Source organism: Drosophila elegans, unplaced genomic scaffold, assembly GCF_018152505.1.
Source record: "Drosophila elegans isolate 14027-0461.03 unplaced genomic scaffold, ASM1815250v1 contig_814, whole genome shotgun sequence".
NCBI classification, from domain to species: Eukaryota; Metazoa; Arthropoda; class Insecta; order Diptera; family Drosophilidae; genus Drosophila; species Drosophila elegans.
The window spans coordinates 8,250,903-8,276,721 of NW_024546167.1; the positions used below are offsets into that span (position 1 = coordinate 8,250,903).

Consider the following 25,819-nt stretch of genomic DNA (forward strand, 5'->3'; position numbering starts at 1 on the left):
TATTTTAAAGAAATATTGAAGTAGTTTAAATCAATCAAAAAAAATTAGCAATACAATTTTAAAAATGTTTTTAAAAAGTAATAAAAAAAGCAAACGTTTTTTATTTATAAAAATATATCTTAGTTAGATATTTAAATTAACACTCTATTAATCTCAGTGAACATTTCTCTTTCAATCGAATGTGTGCTCTGTAGTAGCTTAATTAAGTGCATAAACTTCTAGGCGAAAATACACGCTGAGGTCCCTTTCTACCTCTGTTGATACACCTTTACACCCACTTGCCCTTCCACACACACACATACCAAGGCACACACATATTTGCAGGTTTATGTTTAGGTCCTTTTACTCCTTTTTTAGCTCGTCATCAGTTGCTGTTGTCGCCGGTTCCCTTGGGGCAAGTTTTTGGGGCCGAGGTATAAATTTGAAACGCTTTACATTGTTTACGCAATTTGCCTTGGTTACAGTCACAGTTACAAAACTGTGCAAGTGTGGGTAAAACTGAACGTGTGTGTGTGTGTGTGTGTGAGCCTGGCGAAGTCCTTTGCTAAAGTGTTGCAATTATATTGATTGAATTTTGTGGCAGCATCGCAAGAGCATCAGCCATATTATTCGCACGTCACCCAGGGGAGGCATTTCGCAGGGGGCGTGTTGGGGGCGTGGCAAGTCCTTTATCGCCAATGATAACCGTTTCACACCTTTCGGCATCTGGGGTTTAATTCTCGTCGCAGGCTCTTCATCCTAATGTGTCGAGGGACATGTGGCCAATTGACTTCGGTATGATTGGCAGGGATATCGAATTAATCAAGTAGTGAAAGTGGGTAAGACCCGAAACGAGTTCGTTTACTTACCAGTCTATAGAATTTAAAGACTTATTTTTTTATTTCATGTTAGTTAAAAGTTTACATATTTTCTGATTAAGTTTGCCAAAAGGATAAATATTAAAACTGAATATACATTTGTTTTAATAAATCTGGTTTTAGCTTAAAATATTCCTATTTTAATCCTACAACAGGAAATTGGAAATAATTTTTTAAATTATCTCGATGTAACCTGAGAATCTTTGTTTTCTTTTATTGAGACTGTAAATCATTTTAGTTTGTGATACTCTCGTATATTAATCGCAGAATTTATTAAAATTCATAGATCAATATCACAGATTTATTTATAACCAGGCCAAATTTTACCTCATTTGTATTCATTAAACTAAATAAATGCATATGATAAATACCAATGGACTACTCTGTCAGCATTTATGACATCCCATTGGCTTCTTGTCAAAAATCAGCAAACAATTGGCATTCTCGTGTATGCTGAGCTGTCTGAATATGTGTGAACATTTTTGATATATTTTTACAGATTTTCTAATTAAAATTTTTACGCGTGTAAGCATGCTGTCACAATGTTGACAGGGGCCAGTGGCAAATAAACGAATGGCTGGTAGGCTGCAAGCCTGAAACAAATGTCTATAAAGGTGGCATGTTAATTTGCATACGTTCACTTATTACAGCATATGCGCATATATGTATAGTACATATAAGCGGCTATTGAATGCGTTATAAATTCAGTAAACAAATAAATTAAGACAATTTGCAACAAATCAGCGGCGTATTTGGTTAATTTCCAAATATGCAAGCTAGTGGGCCCAGAACAGCATATGCAAATTGCCGCAGCTAAACTACAAAAAGTCTGTATTTGAACCCTGTATAATAAAGTGATAAAATATTTATACAAACACAAGGTTTGTCGGTTCAACAAAGTTACCCTAATGACAAAGTGATTCTCTTTTAAAGTTTATAGTATTATTTTTTTAATTCTATATAGGTTTAAAATTTTAACAAATTAATGGCTAAGTTATGTCATTTTTAAATCAAACACTTTTTAAGTCTTGCAACCTTATTTGATCAAAAATTATAAAAGAAAATAAGTTAAATAATTACATATTTAAGACTTACAACTACTTGGAGTACGGCGTAAAGGGAGTTGAAGTACAAAAATGTCAAAGTTCATGATAGGCTAGCCGTTTTACCTCTTCTTGAAGAGCATCAATTATTCAGAGTGTGGATTGCGTTCGAGACCAACTTTCAGCTCACCTGGCTTTGATATTTGCATAGGCCACGCATTTTGTGATTAACAGCTTCCCAAATATAATTACGAAATTCCTGATTGCATATGTATGTGAATGGATGGGTGCGTGTATGGGCGCATTGTATGGCTGAATAATTACATTGTATTTAACTGAAAAAGTTTTCCGTTAGTTGCCAAGGGTTATTCCCACCTAAGCCCTCCCGCTCCCTAAATTTATATATCCATATACCGCTTTCAACATAATTATTGCAATTTATTTTGCTGCTAAAATCTGCGCACACTATTTGCAAAGCACACATCCCGGCGCACATCAATACCGATCACTTTCGTGCAATATTTAGTTTGATTTGCTGCAAATTGCATGAAGTGTTGTCGATTGGTTGGCCGGGTTCCTAAATTGCGGAATCAAGTTACTTCATTATAGTTGCTGCCAGGGCAGCAATGCAGGGGTTTATCAATCAAACTGCATTGTCGAGTTCATGTTCAAATATTTCGATGAGCTTGCAGTTTAATTTTATGGTTTGATTGGGCTCAGTTCTCGTATAATGCCTATTATGCTTTTGGTCAGCTAAATATTGCAATTGCGAGCTATTGGTCCAACGTTGGCGGTACTCCAACTGATGTGGAAGCCCAATGGCATATATATCTCTGATTTCAGTCCATCGTGGTAATAGCTTTCACAAAGTACAAAAACTTTAGTTCAATTTGTTAAATGTTAATATTAATGTGACTCAGTCCATTGGTTTGCGAAGTTCATATATATTTTGTGATATAATCCCCAATCGGTCAGTAACTGAAGTTCAACTGCCGTTGACACTATATATTTATTACAATTTATTGGCTTATAAGTTTGACAGAAATAATATCAATCGCAGACTGAGACCAACGTAGACACAATCAGGTTCATTTTTTAAGCCGCTTAATTTTGAGACAAACAAAGGAAAACTCCCTGCAGAGGGTGCAAAAACCTTGTTTCAATGTACCCGTAAGTTTGTACTTACGTCTATATAGAATTATAAGTACATGATTCTCAGTCGCCGGTCTGCGAAAAAGTTCCAATGGCAAGCGATAAGTTGACCAAAGCCCCATGGCACAAAAAACCTCAATGCCGTGGATTTTAAGCTTAACTTTCCCGTTCCGAGCCAAGGTTTTGCAGCAAAAATGTGTGTATTCACACCTTAAGCCGCTTGTGGCCAATTATTATCGAAAACCCCAATTAAATGTTGCCATTGTCCTTGGCCAATCGAAATCCCTACGAACTTTACTTATTCAAGAGTGGCGCCGGACCAGCCTTAAACGTTTAATTAATTTTGAAATGAACGCAAAAGTTTGCGACAATATCTGGTCAGGTGAAACTTTAAAGAGATAGGCCTCCCGCGAAGAGTTTGGATTACTTTGAAGGCGACAGAACTTTTCTCGACATAAATTCTTAAGTACATTTTTTTTCACAACTAAACACTTTCGGCGAGCAAACTTGTGTTCGAGCCGTTTAAAAAGGGTTAGAGCCTTGGCGTCAGCCTTTTAATTAGAAGTCGGCGGGAAATGGTCATAAAATATGTAGAATTCCTGCTTGACATTATTCGGCGACTGGAGTTTGGGGTTGGGTGCTTTAAATGTTATGGGGTAAGGTCGTTTAAAGGTCTTGCAAAAATAAGTTGTTTTTCAATCAATTTCATATTTTTAAGATAAGCTTCTATTTAAATTCTTAAATTTTTGAAAACTGGGTGTCTTGAATACAAAGTAGTTGCTCCTCTTCAGTTAAGTTTTTGTCGACACTCTTTTAAATTCCCACTAAGATGTGAAACAATAACATGGAATGCTGGAGGCAAAGATAGCGTCGAATGCTATCAAAGGCAACTCTTTCCCAAAGACAGTTTGATTTTCATTAGTACAAAAAAAGGACACGGACATCGAAGTCTTGTCATGAGGTAAGTGAATGCGGGTAACGATTTCGATCGAGAAGTTTATTCACACTGGGGAATAATAAAGCCTCATAAGATACTTGGTACTATCATGGTATTATCTTTTACCAACTCAGAATTGTTTCAAAAAGCCAGTCATTTTGTGTTGTGTAATTTTACAATTTGTAGTATTATAAATATCTGGGGCATAATAAATTCAATTGAAATCAATAACTGGCAATGCATTTTTGTCTGTGCACTTGTTCGAGATTGCTGGGATCTCGCTTCTGGTTACCCATCGATGGGAGTTCGTGTCCTGGCCGGAGCTTCTCAATGTGCTGTGGCTAGAAGCCAGCGAAGCAAATTGTTTTTAATTAAAAGTAAACAATATCAATTCGTTCGACAGTTATCCGGTGATGCTGCCAACATTGCCGTCTGCTCAAGAGGCGCCAGACCTGGCCAGGACCCAACTCGGATGCATTGTTCTCGGGGGAGCGATTAAGCGGGAAGCAAAACAAAATTATCAAGTGGCATCGCCTAGTGCAACTTTGACATGGCCTGTTCATTTATATATCGCAGCTCAAACATTTTACTTTCCCACTCGCTTTCCCGATTCCCCGACGATTATTAATTGTCTTGTCGGACCAAACGGGATTATTTTAAAGTTACTTTTTCCCATCTATACTCTGTAAGTTGCTGCGCAAAACTTCTACATATTTTATTTGAAACTTTGCCGTGCTTACTTTTAATTTGTCTGCGATATCGAGAAGTTTGTTTTGTGATTTTATTTTTACTTCATTCTTTTCATATCGTAAATGAATTGATGAAGTTTTAAGAAGTTGAGAAAACGGATGGTGTCTGGTTATTAGTTCATAGCGTAAAGTATTTGCAAAGTTTCTTGCTTCATAAAACAGAGTCATTGTAAATTAAAATGAAACTAGAAAAACTATTATAGAAATGAAACCCACAGATTAAGCGTAAAAAGTTAGCTTAACTTGGCTTGGGGAAATCTTTATTAATACATATGATATAACGCTTATCGATTGCTGAATTAATTTAGTTTAAAATAAAATAGTAGTGTTTATCAGCTCTGGCTCTCAAATTCATTTGCTTGGAAATTACGTTTGTGAGAATATGTTTGGTGACCAGTTTTATCGAGAAAATGTCACCATTTTACAGCCTTTTCCTTAAACATTTTTACTCTCAACGGGGAAAGAGGAGAGTGCCGAGGGATCAGCCTCATCAGCATTAAAAAGTCCAGTTCAACATTTGTCCCCAACATTTTCCGAATGGGGCGTTGCCTTGACTCCGTTTCGAATATAACTGCCCTGTATCGTCGTTCTCTGCGTCCAACTATTTATTTTTATGACTTAATGTTGCTCCAGTTTCGTCTGAGTGTGTGCCGTAAATGTTGTCATACAAATATGTGCAAATTGCTCATTTCAAATGTCACCAAACACTGGAACGAGGAGGGAACTACGGGAATATTTTGGGGGAAATGTGTGTAGGCAAATTGCCTGTCAAAAATTTTGCAGACAATTTGAGTTTTTTGCTATTATTATCGTATTTTTTACAGCTCTACATTGCCTGATGCTTATCAGAAATGTTTGACACATTTTTCGTAATAAAAACGTATGATGTGTTTATTTGCAATGCGATGCGTGCGGTGAGGTATGTAAAAGTTTGTATTTAAAATATCGATTTATGAAGCCAACATATGGCCATTTTTTAGTTTATAGTATTTATTGTATTATTCTGGTAAATTTAAATCAAAGTTAAATATATTTTATTATAGTCATAATAAGCATTTTAATCTAAAAACTAGTGCATCAAAAATCATTCAAAACACCTTAAATCTCTGTTCCAAGTTCTGAGTTTGCAATCAAGCAAGGAATTGTATGTACCCAAATTGGGTTATTCCCAATGCAAATCAATTATCCGAAAACTTTTGCTTCAACTTTTCACATGTCCTTGCTGGCAAAAATAGTAAAAATGATTTTCATATATTTTCTCGACTTCGGGGACATTAAGAACCTAATGAGTTTGAAAGGAAACTTAAATCAATTAGTCAGCAAACGATGATGAATGAATCAAGCAGATATTTGTCCTAAAACTTTTCATTTTAAAGAGCAGGAAGGAAGTTAGAATATGTATGGTGTGCAAGTCCCCAAAGACTTTGTTGTTCTTTTTCTGCCTATCACGACATTTTTGTTGCCGTACTTTTTTCCACTTTTTTCCTGACTTTTGTAAGCCCTCTCCTTTTTTTTAGTCCCAGTTTTAACGTCATTCAGCTGGATAATCTTGGCTTAGATGTGAAAAAGAGCATATAAACTATGAGAATATTAAAAATTAATCAACTAGCTTAATTCTAATAAAAAAGAGTCATGGATGATGTGATTGCCAAAAAAACTTTATAAATTAAATATTTTAATTGAAAATATAAATGAGTTTATTTAAACTATTATTATTATGCTCGTTATAAGCAAATTTATCTTTATTCATGCTTTTTATTTTACGTTATTTATAAAATGTAAATATCTTTGCTAAATCAATTTTCATTTGCACCGAGGGTATTAAAAGTTCGTCATTTTCTGACGTATTTTGTTCCTTGTTCCTCCAGTTGTTTTTCCCTTGGCTGCTTTGTATGCAGCGCCTGCTATCAGTTGTTAGATTTTCAATAGCCGAGTGCACTCTTGTGCCTTAACAAGCCCAAAAGTAACACTCGAGAGCGCGGGCCACGAGGTATTATCAACGCCAACAATAGGAGCCATATGCAGCTGGGGCAAAAAGGTGGAAAATGCAAAATGAAGGCATATTCAGAAATGCCGCCACGTTGGGGGAATTGCCAGAGAAAAATCTCTAGAGCTCGGCGACTTTAAAAGCAAATCGTCCTTTCTCGACAGCCATCTCAGAGGTTGCATGTAATTTGCTGTTTGAACAACTTGTCGTTGGTGACATTTTGGCAGAGCATCAACTGGGAATGAGACTGGCTCTCGGATGGGAATCTGGGCCCGCCTAACTAACTTCCTGTACATGGCTGATGACTTGTTCGAGTACCATCCCCTTCGATCCCAACCCCAACCGCTCTGCCATCTTTTGTCCTGCCAAACTCTCGTGTGTGCAGGCCACGTTGTCGTTGTCGGTGACGTACTCCGCCAAACGGGAACAGCTACAGCTCCATCTGAAGTAACCTGCAAGCAGCAGCGCAACTGTTGATGTTTGTGCTCCAGTCGGCATCTACACACGGAATAAAAATCGACCCGAAATCCAGCAAATCACAAACTTACACTCAAAAAGATACAAGATAAATCTACGTACAAATTGAGATATTAAACAATTATTTCAAACTAAGAAATATATTTTTATAAAACCAAAATGAGTGATTATGTAGACTTAATATTGTCATATTTATATATATGATTTAAATATTTTTTCTATAAAGCTTAATCAGTCTCTTCAAACAATTTAAACAAGTTCATTACTTATTTTTCTAATATATTTAGGCACCAAATCGACATGGAGGTTATCCAAACCGAAACCTTATATTTACGGTGTACTACAACTGTCGTTTGGATGAGGCCTGTGAGCTGTAGGGAGATCCTTCGGCACAAAGCTGAGGCTGGGAAAACGTTGGGAAAAGCCAAGGCTCAGTTATAGATACATCATGGTTGGCTTGGTTTCGGTTTTGGCTTGGCCCTGCCCTGCTTTTCTATTCCTCAGCTAGCTTTTCTGAGCCTGTGTATCAATCCGACAACGTGCCACTTGTTAACGCACAATGGAGTCCTTTTCAGAACGTTGATTGATATGCCCAGCCTGCCAACGGGGCGATTTTATCCCGCTGCAGATTTGGCTATGTGTTGTCGCAATTTAGGCGTATTTGCTTCTTTCCTTGCCTGTTGACTTTTTCTCAGATGAAAGAGTGCAGGTCTAGGAGCAAAGGAAAAGGTTTTAAAAATTTAATATTTTCATTCTACATGTGTAGTGCACAATTGCAGTCTTAGATATTAACTGTGGTTCGGCTAGTAAGGATTTATTTAAGATTGTATTGAGAATTAGCTTTTTATAATAGACAATGATTCGAGAATTGCAGTGTTGCTTAAAATATTGAGTGTTTTAAAAGGCTTTAAGATCGAAAGACAAAAAAAAAAGAATATGTATCATATATATGTGATATATGTATATGTATATATATGAAAATGATGTGAAATTTTTATTTCATACCAATAAACCCAATTGTTAATGACTATTTGGTCCCACGTTAACATGGTCTTAGGTTGTATTCAGAAGCATAATATTCTGTTTGGTATTTTCAAGGACTTGCACCTTTTTAGAAAATGTTTGAAAAATATTGACACAGCCATTATGTAGCGCGCTCAAATTAATAGCAATGACAGGGTAAACACTTCAGCCCAGGGATGTCTTTCAGGTGCGAACTTTCTCTTTTGGCAAATCTCTTAAATGCTGTTTGCATGTGTGTACGTGTCTTTGTTGGCAAATTAACACACACATTCAGGGGCATACGTGAGCCTACACAAACATATACACAGGCGGGCAAACAAAGGAGCTGGCCCACCTATGCGGGCGGTGTATTTATTTGCGCCTTTGAGTGGTTTACGCCCAACTGCCTGCCAACCATCCTTTCAACCACCACCCATCCACCCAACATCCCATGCTCCCACCCACCACATCCTCCCACTCCTTTCACATGTCACTCGCCAGTTTTCATGGCTTTTTTATGTGCCTGCAAATATATTTGCTTTCACTTTACACTTTTGCAAACAGTTTTTTAAACAACTTTGGTGGCGGATTTACTGAATGGAAAGGGTACATATTTATGAGTTTAATTGGAGGCGCGCTATTCAACGCTCCTTTCTGAAGGCCTTAAAAGGATTTGGATAAGGTACATATGTGTGTAGAACCCACAAAGGTAATTGGAACTATCTGTTCAAAGCCGCTTGACCTTGTAGAAACATAAATCAAAGCTTTTATATAACAGGTAGCCCTGAAATTCAGGAATTTTATATCGGGAGAGTCGTTTTACAAGTAGTGGCTTTTTTTTTGTGAATTTACACCCACACCAAAAAAAAGGAAAAACATTCTGTGATTGGCCCATTATGTAATCGTATCCGTGGTTCTCATTAATATATTTTTTTGCGTGCTGCCTTTTTTGCTAATTAGTCTATCTCAACCAGCCTTCAGTTCCCATCAAATTGTTAGTAAAAATATTCTCGGTTGGCGTTTCATAGTCCTTATGAAAGTCGAATACCTGTCCGTTGTGAGATAATAAAAAAAAATTGTGAAAATGATTGACGCTGACTGACTGCATATTGCGAATGAAAATAATCTTCGAAATTGTACATCTCACAATTTTGCAAGGCTATTGTGTTGGCTATTTTAGGTTGTCATCTGGTCATTAATAAAGATAAATGGAAATTTTTCACAGATGCTTACATTAAATTTTGGTTATTGTTAGCCAGTTTGCTAGGCAAATAAAACTTTTTACCCATCTAGCTTAAAATCAATAAACAATGCTGGAGTTTTGCCATATTTTTTGAATAATATACAATGTAAATTGGTATTCACAAAAACAAAGATAGAGGCAGTGTTGGGAGCAAACTTCAATATAAAAAATAGAACAAAAACGAATTTATTGTAAAATAAACAAAAACAGACAACAATCAACTTTTTCGCACAAACTGTGCACTCGCCGCTTTTCGCTTGTTTTTCAGTTTTCCCAACACACCTGTTACCACAACACCAACAATACAACACCTTGCCTCAAGTTTTTCGTTTGCACTGCAGTTTTTACCGAGTTTCGGGGTTTGTTTGCTTGTCAATGCAAAATGGCAAAAGGGAAAAACAAAGAACGACTGTACTTGATAATGTTCGCCGGGATTGTATAATGAAATCAAATTGCAAAATAATTTGCATTTTATTTAATAAAGTTTTTGTGTTCATCTCAAAATGAAGCGAAAGATGTAAAAGTTTGGGTACGAGCTGCCTTTGTTTTTATTTCAATAGCTTTTGGCTTATCCGTATATATTATACCTATCAAGAATTGCTTACACACTTTCCAGTCGCCTAAATAATTTTTTTGCTTTTAATAAAGATGAAGCACAAAATATAGGGTTTGGTTTTAAATTTTTTATACCCTTGCAGAGGGTATTATAATTTCAGTCAGAAGTTTGCAACGCAGTGAAGGAGACATCTCCGACCCTATAAAGTATATATATTCTTGATCAGCATCACTAGGCGAGTCGATCTAGCCATGTCCGTCTGTCCGTCTGTCCGTCTGTCCGTCTGTCCGTCCGTTTATATGCAAACTAGTCTCTCAGTTTTAAAGCTATCTGCATGAAACTTTCCCAAAAGTTGTCTTTCTATTGCAGGTAGTATATAAGTCGGAACGAGCCGGATCGGACGACTATAGCATATAGCTCCCATAGGAACAATCGGAAAAATAAATGAAAAAAAATGATAACTTTGCTGTTTTTTAATTTTTTGTTTAGTTCTTCGACATATAGCAATGGTTAAATATTTCAGAATTATGGTTTAAATTTCATCAAAATCGGACGACTATAGCATATAGCTCCCATAGGAACAATCGGAAAAATAATTGAAAAAAAATTATAACTTTGCTGTTTTTTAATTTTTTGTTTTGTTCTTCGACATAAAGCAATGGTAAAATATTTCAGAATTATGGTAAAAATTTCATTAAAATCGGACGACTATAGCATATAGCTCCCATAGGAACAATCGGAAAAATAAATGAAAAAAAATTATAACTTTTCTGTTTTTTAATTTTTTGTTTAGTTCTTCGACATATAGCAATGGTTAAATATTTCAGAATTATGGTTTAAATTTTATCAAAATCGGACGTCTATATCATATAGCTCCCATGGAAATATTAAAAATATATAAAATAACTATCAAATAATTGAGCTGCAAATCATCATAGCTTCAATGTTTTTAAAAATATACGCAAGTAAATTATAATTTACAATGTTTTCAAAAATGTTTAATTCTTGCAATAGCTGCAAGGGTATATGAACTTCGGCTTGCCGATGTTTGCTTTCTTTCTTGTTTATATTAGCTTTTAATAATGATGAAGCACAAGCTTGCTCAAAATTTTAATTAATTTTTATATGACACCAAAATAGAACTCAAGAATTTGTATACTTTTTTTTATTATACATTTTCATAAGACTTTTTTCTATTTCATTAATAAATATAATAATTATATTTTCTTATTTTATTAAAATAAATATCACCATTTGTCATAATTCGTTATTTAACATTCTAAAAAAGTTAACCTTTTAAACGATTTTATATGGCTCATTTCCTAATTAATGTTAATTTGCAACTGACAAAAGGTAAACATTTTCCCGGCCCAAAGTCGCAATAAGCGGAGCACGCCAATTTGGTTTGTAGATATGTCGAGAGTTGGCACTTAAACTTGACATGAGCGAAACACTGACATAACAAGAAGATGGCTTGCATGTCCTTTCACATGAGCAGCTCATAAAAATGCGATGCGAGCTGACAACACTTTTGTGTTCTATGTGTGAGCACCTCCGAGCACCTCCTAATCGCATTCCACCCAACGCATCTCACCTGGCTGGGGTTTCATGCCCGCAGCGGTCCTGAAGTCCTTCTTACCCCATCCTGCCCACATTCAGCTCGACATTCAGTCCGAACGAGGGAGAGTTTGCATGATACATGGTACGTGTGACTTGCTTAACTGGGGGATGTGTTAATTACAGAAAAATTGCGAGAATTTGTATTATTTACTTTGCTATCAGCACAGAAGCTGAGCTTTTCTTTGTTCGGCTCTTGTTGCGTATCTCCTGTATAATTGCAGGTGTGTTTGTGAAGGACGTTGTCAGTCCCTTTAACATTTTTGTTGTAGAGTTAGTCTTCGAGTGAGTGAGCTGGACGAGGCTTTTAGTTAAACGAGGGACTTATTTATTTAATACTATTACTATAAAATAAGGCTGTCAAAGGTAGTTTTTGCTGTGTAAGTGTAAGAGATAATATTTTGGAAACTATGTATCTGTGACTTTTAAGAATGCTTTTTGCTCGGAAATACTTTTTTCCAATAGAACCAAACTAGTTATGTAGTTTTTCAAATTAATCAAAAATATTTATGCATATTTTTAATAAAACTTTACTAATTTTTAATCGTTATTATTATACAGTGTTGACATAATTTTGTTTTTTATAGTTTATAGTTTCAAATTTCAATTTTTAAAAGTATAACGCTTTAAAATTGTGTTAGGCTTGTAACGTAATGTCGAATTATCGTGTGTAACCACCAGTAAATCATATCGGGTAATCATAATATTCTTGGCACGTGAAAAATAGGATTTTTAAAAATTGAGAAGCACTAAGCAATTATTCCTTCTTCTCAATAACCTGCTTGAATCAAGGTTTTCTATCATCCGTTTTGGCCCTTCGGCATTCTTCTTTGGCATTCCATTTTAATTGTCCTTGCGATTTGGCCAAGCACTGTGTCGTGTGTGAGTGTGATTGTTTGCGGCATTGTCCTTCCGATTCCGATTCTTGTACTTGGTACTTGGTCGTCGGTCGTTGGTCCTTGGCTCTGTTGTTATTGCATTCCTTTGCTTTGGTTTTTCGCAGCGCGTAAATAAATTTCATATCATGACATTTATTACTGACCCTTAAGCCCCCACCACCACCCAATCCACAATCCACAATCCGCAATCCAAAGCCCACAAGCCCGATACATGTGGGCCTGGAGATTACCAACAGTTTTCCCCTTCGCGCCCACCATTTTCCCTCCGCTTTTCCCATTCCCAGCGCTTTTCCCAATGGCTTTTTGCACAGCCGCAGCGGTTACAATTTTCATTTAAGATTTGTTTTCGCTTTTTTAGTTTCGTTTTCGTTTCTACTTTTTTTTGTCAGTTCCTTTTTGGCTCTACACACACACACTCACACACACACTCGTACATTTGATTTATTTTAGCACTCAAGGGGCGGGACAGTGGGCGGTTGGGGGGCAGGTTAAAGGGCGAACAATGACGAGAAATGCAAAACAAATGCAAAGGAAATGAACGAGGCCTGAAATGAATGCGCAATGAATGGCCCAAACGAATGAAAAGTGTGTAGAGATGAAGATGAAGATGAAGATTAAATGTAAGTGGACGTCGCCCAGAAACAATTGTAGTTAATTTACGCGTAGAGAGAAATGCATAACAAATTAATGAGAATTCCAGCGTAAATAAAAGCACTGAGAGAATTCGATTTTTAAATCTCTAATGGGTTTAAATAAATTAAGGTCTTTCGTTAGTTCTGATCAAACGGGTACTTTAAACATAATCAAGGTCGTTAGTTCTGATCAAACGGGTACTTTTAACATAATCACTTTGATATGTGAGTAACGTTGGGATTATGCCATTATTAAATTATAACAATAAGCCAATCTTCTACTATATTTTGTCCTAAATTCTCGACCCAAGTTTAAGATCAACATATATGTTGATTAAATCAGCTTTAAGTTTTCAGTGCAGGGGAAGAACTCAAGACTCGGTCCTCGGCCCAAAGCTTTGGGCCTCCATTGTCCTGTCGAGTATCCTCTCTTTCAAAGTTTACTTGACTGTGAAATAAGCGGACAACGAAAGATCTCCAGCCTGAATGGAAGGCAGGGAAAGAAAATAAAACGCATTGTCTTTGTCTTTTGCATAATTTATTTATATTTTCATTTTCATCGGGCGTAATTCGCGTTGTTAAAACGAAGGAGCAGGCAGCGGGCAGATGCCTACATTTCCGGCTCAGCAAATAATTACAAGCTTAATAGCAAATTTAATATTGCTCGGCCTTTCGAAGGCCGGTCATTTTATTTATTGTTTACCCTTTGTGCCTTTCTTATGGGTGTGTGTGTGTGTGGTTCCACCTTTAACTGTTTATATTCGCACACGCTCCTTGCCTTTTAATAAGGCAACAACAATGAGCATGTCCTTCGTCCTGCGACGCCTTTATTTGCCGTCCATTCGTTCACAGTCCACAGTCGCTTCCATTGAAGTTTCAGCACACAACATACATACACACACACACACACACATACACACACACAAAGTCGTCCTTTTGGTCCTATTTACACTTGTCAAACCCGAAACTCCGGCTGTGTTACATGCTGTTTGTCGCTCTTTAAGTCGTCTGAAGTGCTGTTGGCCTTGCAATTAGTTGACGAGCCATGTCAGGCTTTCTTCTTGTTTGCTTCGCTTGTTGCAGCGCCAATTTTGATGGCATCGTGGTGCCCTGGGGCCACTTTAGAGGAGCTGGAGCTGCTCACTTGAAGAAGTTCCCGGGGAAGCGTTACTTAGGTGCTCCGACTAATTGCCAAGTCAAGTTCTTGGCCAGCACAACAACAGAGGTACTCAAAAAAAGCAATTGTCTTGGCTATGAGTTCTTGCAATATGTGTAAGAGGTATTTTAAAGCTCTTGGATATAATATACCAACAAACGTAAAGTCCAAGCAAACATTAAGCTTTGTTTTTAAAAATATTACATGTTTTTTAGTTTTTTTTTAAGTAAGATTGTGCTTAGATCCCTAATTTTGCTCATTTATTGGAGTTGACGACAAAATTAAATGAAAATGCGCTACTTAAAAGTATACGAAATATTTTTTCCCATTAAAAGGTAACAACTGAAAACCTTTGAAAATTTAAATTAGCGGAATAAGCACAATATAGTAAACAAACCATAAAGTTTGAATTTAACGTTTGAACTTAACGTTAAAAAGGCAGTGTGACCGTATTTTTATAACCAAAAAAAATCCCAAGCAGCATCCATGTAGTTGTCTCTCTCTCTCTCTCTGAGCTTCAATGAATGAGGCGAACAATATAAAAGCTTCTGATATTTAATGATTTAAAGTTAATCATAATATCTGAGATTGAAAACTCTGTTTGCTGAAACACTCCTGAATGCTTGAACTAGGGAAACCGAAATTTTAAAGAGTGGAACATATCAAATTTGCCTGTACGATTTTGAAGAATGGGTAAGCAATACAGTTAAAGTGGACACCTATAATCACATAACAATTTATTATAGATTGCGATGGAAAAAAGGAACTGAAGCTGGATCCTCCGCTCTTTGTGACCTGTGACCTGGACCAATTTCGCGATCCGGATAAGAAACGCGCCGCCAACGATGCCTGCGAGGAGCTGGACAAGCTGGATGCCCAGGACGAGATCAGTGTGTCGAGCATCATCTCGGCCCTGTTGCAGCCCATTGAGCCGTCGGACGATCAGTACAAGGTGTGCGACTGGGGCATCAATCCCAAGCAGTTCCTGCCCACCAAACAGGCGGTCATCTTCAAGGAGCAGCTGTTCATCTCGAAGCTGCGCAACACGAACTGCAAGTTGAACGAGAACCTAAAGATCTTCTTCGAGCGCGAACTGGAGCAAATCGGGCGCTTCTGTCTGAATGTGGAGGAGGCCTACGATGGCTACGTGATCTTCAGCAGCAGCAAAATGAAGAAGGGCAAGGGCCTGGTCGAGTGTGGCCACCAGCTGAAGGGCAAGTACGATGACAACTTCCTGCTGATCTGCGAGAAGAGGTCAGAGTTCGATCGAATCGATAGCACGCGTGTGGAGAAGACGCTGGAGTTGAGGAACCATGCTGATTTGATGCTCACCGCAATTCGCGAGACGAAGATCAACGAGGAGGTGCAGCGGTTTAAGGCTCGTATCGACATCAAGGATCGTGATCATATCTTTGTCCTGGACGGAGGCATCATGCTGCTGATGCGCCACTTGGTCTGCAATAATTTCGTGGGCAACTTTGAGTACTACACAATGAATTTGTATGGCCGGGTGTTGCGGTGCAATCTAGTGGTCTCCAAGGAGCGCAAGGTAGTGCGCATTTTCTACCGCACCTACAAGAATGTCGTGCACATTCTCACCCAGCAGTGCTTCAACGATGAGCTGCAGGATGTGGCCGAGACCTTCATGACCCCTGCGGGTCGGATAGTACTTCATTATTGGCGAGGCTATAACTATCTCCTGCACGCCGCCTGTATGCCGCCGAAGCGAAAGGAAACCATTCTGCCCAAACTGGAACTGATGTGGCGCCAAAATGAGCAGCTGTCACGAAAGTTTCGAGAACTCAAGGCCCTCAACTACGAGAATGCCACCAAATATCTGAATAGCAATTCGCAACTGGCCGATTTTATGCAGGACTATGTCCTTAATCTACTGCGTTACAAGCCCAGCAATGTCCTCGAGTTCTCCATCATGTTCTTCCAGAACATGGCTAAAGGATAGGTTTTTTTTCGAAATTCATAGTGCTTAGAGCAGTTCCATCCATGCTTATATTATTATATTTTTTGTTAAAAGTTTCTTGGTTTTAAATTAAAGTTAAACACGTCAAATTTTGCTCTTGATGAGAAAGTATTTAGAGTGGACGACCACCTTAATTATTCTTATTTGAGAACCTTCATTATTCCACTGAGAACTTTAAAATAAAATCTTTAAAAATTAAAACCAAAAAATAAACAGTTTTATAAAAGAACACAACTAAGCAAACAAATAAGAACCAGAAAATTAAAGAACATATATTGTGTTTACCATTATAAAAATGTATCCTATCAATACAATAGTAACCGTTGCCATTAAGCGAGCTATCAACAGTAAGGAAACCCAGCAACCCATTGATTTGTTTGCGACCTTCAAACAATCGCTTGAAATTTTCAGTTTTAGTCTGCCCCAAACACCAAACGAAACACACTACTAGTTCCCTAAAACTCAATTGTATTTTTGTTAATTTTGCAAGATTTGTTAGAAGATGAATTGCCTGGAGAGCAAGTCGCCGGAGGTGATTGCCGAGTGCAAGGGCAGGGTAATTGAGTTGAATCCGGGATCGGCGTGTCCGGCCCCGTTGATCTGTCCCCTGCCCGAGGAACCGCCCTCCCACCGCCTGAAGAAACCACCGCAGCCCGCCCTCGTCGCCTTGACCCCGCACCCCGATGAGGCCGCTCAGCAGCACCTGCTGCAAAACATAACTGGTCCCGCCCAAGAACATCAGAAGCTGCAGGGCGACCTTCAGGCGGGAGTTGACCAGCAGCAGATGCAGATGGCCGACATTCGGGCAGAACAGTACAATCAGTCGCAGAAGCCCCTCAGAATGGAGGAGATGCAGTTTGCGGTGAGTTCACTTATTCAAAAATGAAATAGTAATACTAAATACCAACATATTGAATCCATTATATTATTATATATTTGAAATTGAAATAATATTTTAATTCATAATATTCGTACAATACATAGCACAAAAAAATCACTATTTAATATTAAAGTATTTGAATTAATGTAAAAAAATGCATTATATTTAAGTTTGAATTTAAATTTTAAAAATTTAAAATTTAATCCGAATATTGGCAAATAAAATATTTAAAAGTGGATATATATATTTTTGGTAACTTACAACTGCATTAATAAGATCCAAAGCAAAAAATATATATTTTATTTTATATTTATGATGTAGTTTTGATTTGATTTTTATCTTACGGTCGTACTAATCCAATAATAATGATTCACAAGGGATAACTCCAATACAGGAACTATTTAAAATCCTTAGCTACAGTGAAGTCTTTAATTGTGAACAAATCTATCTGTTACAGCGCACAATGGACCCCGAAGCGGATGATCTGCGAAATCCGCCGTGCTATTTGCCTCAACAGGGCGACGAGCTGCCGCACAAGGACCAGCTGATGCCGATGGGTCCCATCGGTCCCTGGGCATCCGGCAAGGTGGACTGGAGTCCCATGGCGGGCATTACGGGCACAAGGCCCGTCGTTGATCGCTACTCCATAACCCGATATAGTCCCAACGAATGGCGCTCCAGGAATCACGAGACAGTGAAGGTCGTAAACGAAAGTCTGGACAAGGCGGATAAGTAAGGATATATAGCTAAACGATCTTCAGAAACCCGCTAAGCCTCGAAAACTCATTCCACAGAAACCGCTTCAGTTCGACCACTGAGTTCCTGAGACTCTCTGCCCTGGTGGCCAAGTCGCAAAATGAGACCACCGACAAGCTGAGGATCCGTTCGCAACTGATTGGCAAATGGAAAAACACTCTGGAGAATGCGATCAAGGCGATGGCCGATGAGATCTCCACCATGGAGGTGGAGCGCATCAAGTTGCGCAAATCCATGGTGGTGCTGGGTGTCCCCGAGTCCATTGCAAAGGAGTGCATCGAGAAGAGGGCCACAAGGCCCGATACCGAATTGGTTCGCGACCAGGTGGAGGAGGAGCTGGTCAATGAGCTGGCCCTGATTGCCGAGATTCGCAGGCTGCTGATGAAGACGCTCGATGACTTCGATACCCAGCAGGTGGAGAACCGAACGGCTCGTCAGCGATTGGAGTACGACTGGAGTGACAAGAAGGAGGCCTACGAGATCGATACCCTGAATACGGGCTTGAACAACAGCTCCAGGATAATCATGTTTCGACCAGGAGCAGTGCGACAACCACCTGAACAGGCATCCGAGAAGTACTGGGAGCACTTCAGCAAGGAAACGCTGGACGAATGCGAGAAGTGTCGCCTCAAATCGGTGGCCTTGCGGAATACCCTCAACTCGACCATGATGAATGCGGCCCGGGATATTCGCAGCCAAGCTGATGTGGTGGAGAAAGCACTGACCTCCAGGATTAATTGCACCCAGGAGGCGGTGCAGCGATTCGAGAACGACCTCAAGCAAATCCTGCAGGGCCTGGCCGATGTGGAGAATCGCATTGAGCAGATGAAGCGGCGCATTGCCTCCTTCGATGCCTCCATGAAGGTGGCCCAAACGCGCATGGACAACCGCAGCTATCGCCCCAATGTGGAGAACTGCCGCGATCTGGCCCAGCAGGAACTCATCGACGGTGTGCACACCATCCAGAGCAGCGTTTCGGCCCTGCTCCACGAACTCGAGGAGGCGGAGCGGGTCAAGACGGACATGGTCAATTCCCGGGCTCGCCTCGAGCGCGAAATCATGCTGAAGCGGCGCAGTTTGTTCATCGATCGGGAGCGGTGCATGCTAATGCGATCGCATTATCCTTCGGCGAACACCCTAAGTGGCTCTGCCACATCCTAGAGGGGTGTCTAAATTTTGGAGTCTTTTCAATTTCAGATAGGGGTGTCCAAATTGACAAGTGTTCAATTAGAATGCAGTGGGCTTTATTAATAGTTGTCCGACTAAAAGGGTATTCAAAATTTACAATTGCTTACATGCGTTAATAAATGTAGTCCTTTTGACTAAAATAATGTCTTTAATACGGATTGAATGTGTATATACCCTAACTTGAAAAAAAACAACTTAAATATTTTCTCTTTGATTTGAGGATTTTACATATTTTAATTATGAAAATATTTTAGTTCTTTTTTTACAATATTTTATTTGACTTTAAATTTAAGACATATTTAACTTAACTTATTAAACATGATTTCTGCAGCTTAAAATATAAACCTAACCATTCCAACATTAATTCAAACATTAAACAAAGTCTAAGCAGGTACATACACACTAAGTGTAGATAATTAATAAAACCAAGTAGAAAAGCCGTCCTACCATCTATCTGAGCAAACATGAATCATTTTGAGGCGATTGTTTTTATTAAACGACGCCAATTTATTTTGGGCGCCCCGAGCGTTTGAAGGCTTTTTAAAACAATGCCATTTAAGTATCTAATTTGCGGATTTCCGTATTCGCCTCCAAGCCCTTAAGTTCTTTTTAATAAATGTAATAAAATGCCATTTGAGGGCAATCAGACACGTTTGGAAATCCATATAACTGAAAGAAATATGTTGCCAGTTGGAAGTTTCCCGGCGGCCTCCGCACACACACGTGTTGGTTTGGGCCAAGTACAAGTACCAAACACGTTCAACAGCTAGAACAACACGTACTCAATTTAGAGATACACGCCCGGCCAAAAGGAGGCGGGGCAGCGGGCTGATATTGATATTGATACGGAGGTAGTTGAACATTCGTTAATGTTTGCCTTCCCCGGAGCAGCAAGTGTAGGGACACTTTGGCCCGATCCCCCTGCATCGGATTCTGGGAAATCGGAATACATGTGAGACTGGGACTCTGCTGGGAAGCCAATAAATTACACAGCGAACTGGGTGGCAGCGTGTTGGAATTTCCAATTGAAAATGGAAAACGTTATGGCTCATTGCGGCTATTTTCTGTTTTACCTTGTAGTTGCATATTTACCTATTCGTTTCTGCCATACCTTAAATACACTCGAAACAAAAACACTGCCTAAGAATGTGACATGTCTCCTGTCTGTCTTGGATTGCGTGTGTTTCAGGGTCTTGTCTTTCGTATTTTCCTTCCTTTCGCATACGTGCAAAGCACTCGTCGACCAGGATTTATTGCCAGGAAACGTGTTGTTTTTCATGTTGGCCAAGACTACCAAAGGGTTGATGTGAGAAAACATTTTTAGTTGGGTTCCTAAGAGAAACTACAATTTTTTTCTAATGCCAAGGTCAAGGATTGTGGTGGACAATCATTCGATGATGGATCGTTTAAGGGTTTTGTTTGGGCTACATTTTAATTATTAAGCAAATATATAAACAAAGTAAGAGAAATAAGTCCTTAATATATATAAGATTACATTATAATTTATTTATTACAACATCTCCTAATCATCTCTACGGCTCAAATGTATCATTTCTATTTTAGGTTAGCTTACAAATATAAGACATCTATTTTTAATGGTCATACAAGTAGGCAAAATTTTATAACTCTTTAGGGAATACCTTTGTTCTATTTTAATCTCTTGATAATAGGATTAAAGTTTATTACTCAAAAATATAACATTCACATCGTCTTCTCGTTTTTCCATACAATATTTCAAAATAAATTTAAACTGCTGCCTTTCAGCACAAGCACTTTGAACTTTAAATTTCCAACGAATCTGAATTTCCAACAAGTCCATTACCACAAAGTCAGTCTCTGGGGCATCAAAGAGCCATTACTCAAATGTTTTACTCTCCTTCAGTCCTGGGCTGTCTTAAAAAGGAAATATCGTTTTTCTTATGTTTGCTGTATGCTGTTAATATTTCGTAATGCCGGTAAAAATCACAGCGTGTGGTTATCGCAGTCAACTACAAATAAAAAACAGGCAAGTAAAGGAAAACATTGCATACATTTTGGCGCTGAAGCGCGCTCGCCAAAATGGGCGACTGTTTTTATCCTGGCACCATGTGGCTAAGAAAAAATCTGTTGCATACTGTTTGTGGCGAAACGCAAAAAATGTTATATTTGTGCCGTCCCGCTGGGAAACTGTGCCAAAAAAAACCCAAAAATGTCCCAAAAAACGAGAAAAATTGAAGCTTTAAAAAATTGTTTGATGTCCGTTTGAATTTTTGTGTGTGGGTTTTTTTAATGGACCATTGCTTTAGTCTGCGACCCGTTTAAAGTTGTATGCCTGTCACTCTCGAAGGGAAAACTTTTCGTGAAACTATTCTCAGTTGGAGATGTAAAGTTGAATGCCACACCTTCGACCCTGGGAGGCCATAATTTAACTTCAACGCAGCAAGACATGCAATTTAATTTTAACAAAACCTGACATTATCACACCAGCCGACAACGGGCCCCGGCTCCACACACAAGCACACACAAACACACACAAACACACACAAACACACAAGGAGTTGGCACAGAAGGAGTCGAGCGGTGTTGGCAACACAAAGTTAGTAACATAATAAGTAGCAATTTTCGGTTTCCGCTTTCCGGGCCAAGCGGCAGCAGCGTCAGTGGCTGCAACCTACCATAAAAATACATAAAATGGCTCCGGCTAAAAGAAAAACCCAGAGAGCAGAGCGAAAAACCCATTCCCCCAGATTCAGCATCAGCATCAGCATCCGAGCATTCCAGATTCAGGGCAAAGAGCCAGAGAATGGGAATGCCAGCCGGAATAGGAGGGTCCGGGCTCGGGTCCGGGTCTGGGTCTGGGTCCGGGTCCGGAATCGGGATCGGAGTCGGGCGGGCCTGGCTGCCAAGAAAGTATACTAACTGCATGCGGAGTAAATTGGTATTTTATAGTTGCAGCCTGCAACTGCTGGCTGAGCTGCACACAGGTGCCAGCAGCTGCTCCTCGCTGAAACTGAGACGAAGTCGCTTACCTTGGCAGGGGATTCCAGGAAACGCTTTCGCATTGCATTCTTTAATCATTTTACAGTGCCAGAAATCACAATATATTTTTGGATATATTTTGAAATATTTCAATGAACGAAGGGACAGGCCTGATAAATGCTTGATTAGTTATATTTCCATTACTTTACAATTACTCTTTAGATATTCACTAATCAGTACAAAATTACCTATAGATTGGAAAAGTTAAGATATCAATTTCTTATGTTTTCGCCATCTTCGATAAGTTAAAGTCCTAATATTAAAAAGAAGATTAGCGGCATTTACCAGGCTCATTAAAATCATTTAATGCCTGTGACATAAATTATGATGTACACTTTTTGTAATGATGATTTATTGAAGCCCTTGCTCATAAACAAAAAAGTACATTTTATGTCTTTGCTTGGCTAGGAAATCTTGTAATTTAAAAGCGTGCTTAAGTTAATTCCAGACAATAAAAAAATATTTAGGAAATTTATCTTTATTAAGTTTTGCCCTTTTTTAAATTCATTCTTCATATCATTTCTCAATAAAATGTAGTCGGGACTAAAAGGTTTACATTTTTATATCAGCATACTTCTTATTGTTTCTTTCAGGAATATATTTTTTCGAGAACACCAGCCGTGGATAATCCGGGGAAATGAAATGCCGCTGACTTCGCAAAAGGCAGCTAAATTAGTTGCCGGCCACCTTCCGCATTCATGCCAAAGTCACTCAAAGCGACGACATCGGCGACAACGACAAGGACGACGACGATGATGATGATGATGATGATGATGGTGATGGGGGGATGGGCTAAAAGGGGCGGGGCAGTGGGCGAGGGAGGACAACAAAGGTTGCCGGGGCTCGTTAGCATTTTACAACACTGGCATCGGCTGCAGCACGTAGCTCCTAAGATGATTTGTGACCAGCTGCAACTTTTTGTTGCCGCCTCCGGCAGCCATTTTTGATATTATTTCAGAGCTGCCTCGGCACTTCCGTTTCCGCCCTGCCTGCGTTGCATGTAAATGGGGTTCCCCTTTCCTTCTTTTTTTTTGTGTACGATCGCTTATCGGGCGCAAGGGGTTTCAAAAGGGGTATAAAAGTGGGGTTCAAAAGGAGGTTCAAACGGGGGTTCAAAAGTGCAGGAATGCAATGGTGCGTGTATGCGAGGGAGAGAATTGAAGTTAATGTGGGCGACTGCTGATTTTATCTGCTGCTGTTGACTTGTTGACTTTGCGGGTTAACTGTTGCAATGTTTATGACTTCATTATGCTAATAAAAGATATTATTTTTACCGTTGGCGGGGATATATCTTCGCTTGGCCTGAACGTGGAACTTTTGCGGTTTAATGTGCGCTTGCTCTTTAATTTAAATAAAAAAGGAATTTGTAATAAGTAAAACAATAACTGACTACCTCATAATTATTAATATCAAATTAAATTCTTTCTTTCTAAAACAAAAAAATATTTGTGTATTTAGGGATTATTTTCTTTGAGTTTCTATTTGTTTGGTTATTTGTTTTCTAAAAACCCATTGCAATGCCCTTATTCAGACATACTGAAAACATTGTTCGTAAGGTCAAGATAATTATAAACTATTTGTGCTTTGTGAAAGAATTGAGACTGAGCTTACTGCTGCTCCGTACCGATATGATTGCCATCCGGTGAAGCAATGCCCCAGATATTTGATGCATTTCGCAGGCAACATCACCTGCTCATGTCCCATGCCCCTCCTGCCCCTCCTGCCCCACCTTCACCAAACAAGCCGATTAGCATACGTTTACCTCGCAAGTTGGCAAACAGAGAGCCACCCACTTCAGGTTGGTGGAGGATGGCAAAAGGGAAAGCGGGCCGGAAATCAGTGGATCGTGTCAAACGCATCAACCGAGGAGCCAAAGGGGAACCACAAGCTGCTGACCCGGCCCAAAGCTCAAACCCCAAACGAAACCAAACCCGAATGCGCCGCTCTATGTCCGGTTTGCAGGCCCGGAACGCTTGGCCACCAAACGCTAATGCGGCGTGAATATGCAGGGAACGATGGTCGACGGTGGACGTGGCTACGTCAGCTGGGTCCAGGCCAGTACGTTATCATCGCCAATGCACGATTTTTTGGCCGCTGTCAGGCCGAAATGTTTGCTGAACATCCCGGCCATGCCCACCACCCCATCATCCCGGCACCCCAGCACCCCAGCTAATGTGCGGTTTGGCGGTCGCCAAAAGATTAGCTGCGTCCCAGCTCACACTCGCAGCTTTCTAATGTGTTGACGTTACCTGAAAAATCAAAATTCCAAATTCCAGCACGAGCAGATTGTCGGGCATTTTATTACCAGGAATTTGTTGACGCTCCACCTCTAGAAATGATTGAATGACATGCCCGAGAAGAAAAGGTACGATAAAAAAGGGGAAGACAGTCCCAGATTCTGACACGTTTTACACACTTAATATATGCAGTGAAATGAGGTGGTTTTTTAATACAACGAAAGGCTGAAATTCTCTGGAAATTACGCCCGAATGTCCTCCACAGACGTCTGAGCAAATGGCAAAAGGGGAATGCCATTTAAATGCAAAGCATATTTTCGACAGAAGCTCTTTTTTAGCACTTTGTTTGCATAAATCTGAATAAAATCTCTTTCGCTTACCGATATACGCTGTAATTAAAGTCACCAATATATAAGAAAGAAATACTTAAGATTATGCAGATATCTTTTATACAAAATTATTTAGCTCAATCAAAAATAAATAATGTTAATATTTTTTGATTTCTCTTTAGTTATTTATAGATTTTCAAGACTCTTAAATTTGTTACTATTTTTATGTGAAAATTAAACACTTTTAACGCAAAAATTTATTTATTATTAGATCCTCAAACAGATCATATGAGTGTGTACCATTAATCCTGCACTTGTCTACATCCATATAACACTCCCAGCTCGAATTTCCCCCTAACTTTTGCGCCAAACTTCTCATTTACAATCTCTGCCGACAAAGTGTGTAAAAAAGAGAAGCCCCGAAAGTTAAAACTCTGACTCAGATGTCATGGCTCGACTTTTGAGCCGGCTGAAAAAAACTTTTTCTTCTGCCGCGTACCAAAAATTCAACTCCTGCGAATTCCTTGTTTGCGCAACCGTATGTGTGCCCTGAAATTCGACTGTGTGGGTGTTTGTTTGCCTGTGTGTTTGGGTGTGAGCCAGCATTGAGCTGTTTGTCTTTTAATTGTTTGCACTTAAGTCGTTTGTTTGTTTGTTCGTCTGCGTTTGTCTGCCTGGCAGGTTATGACTTTTGTGAGAAAAGTCGTTAGGAGAGCGCTCAAGCAAATTACAGCCACAAAGTATGGCACGTTTTTCCGCCGGATTAATGCGCTTTTGAGTTGGGGGCATCTATAAAATGATGCATTCGTGGTATCGAGGCAGCAATAACCATTTTGCATACCGGGAGTAGAACCACCAAACTAAGAGGAAAACTTTTAACCATTTTTGCCTGAATTATAAAGCTGTTGAATAAGCTTCACAAAAAAGGGTTAAGTCTAAAGTATTTCAAAAATTAAATCGCAAATCAAGTAAAAATTATATCTCTTGAGCTTTAAAAAGTTATTTGTTTAACTTTTAAGAGCTAAAAAGATTTTTGTCACCTCAGGATTATTCCATAAATATTTTTGTCTCAAGTTTTGATCAACTAAAAGCCATGTTAAAACCATCCTTAAACTATGAAACATAT

General features: G+C 39.0%; 2 protein-coding genes across 2 annotated transcripts; both read left to right on the forward strand.

Annotated features, from left to right (window-relative positions):
• Positions 1-14,831: 14,831 nt before the first annotated feature.
• Positions 14,832-16,374, forward strand: LOC108138303. Its single transcript, XM_017260459.1, has 2 exons — positions 14,832-15,000; positions 15,054-16,374. Exons 1-2 carry the CDS (start codon positions 14,997-14,999, stop codon positions 16,265-16,267), a joined length of 1,218 nt encoding a protein of 405 aa, XP_017115948.1. The 5' UTR covers positions 14,832-14,996; the 3' UTR covers positions 16,268-16,374.
• A 246-nt stretch (positions 16,375-16,620) lies between these two features.
• Positions 16,621-19,249, forward strand: LOC108138302 (tektin-4). Its single transcript, XM_017260457.2, has 3 exons — positions 16,621-17,147; positions 17,623-17,897; positions 17,960-19,249. The coding sequence occupies exons 1-3, from the start codon at positions 16,788-16,790 to the stop codon at positions 19,080-19,082; spliced, it is 1,758 nt and encodes a 585-aa protein (XP_017115946.1). The 5' UTR covers positions 16,621-16,787; the 3' UTR covers positions 19,083-19,249.
• The last annotated feature ends 6,570 nt before the right edge of the window (positions 19,250-25,819 follow it).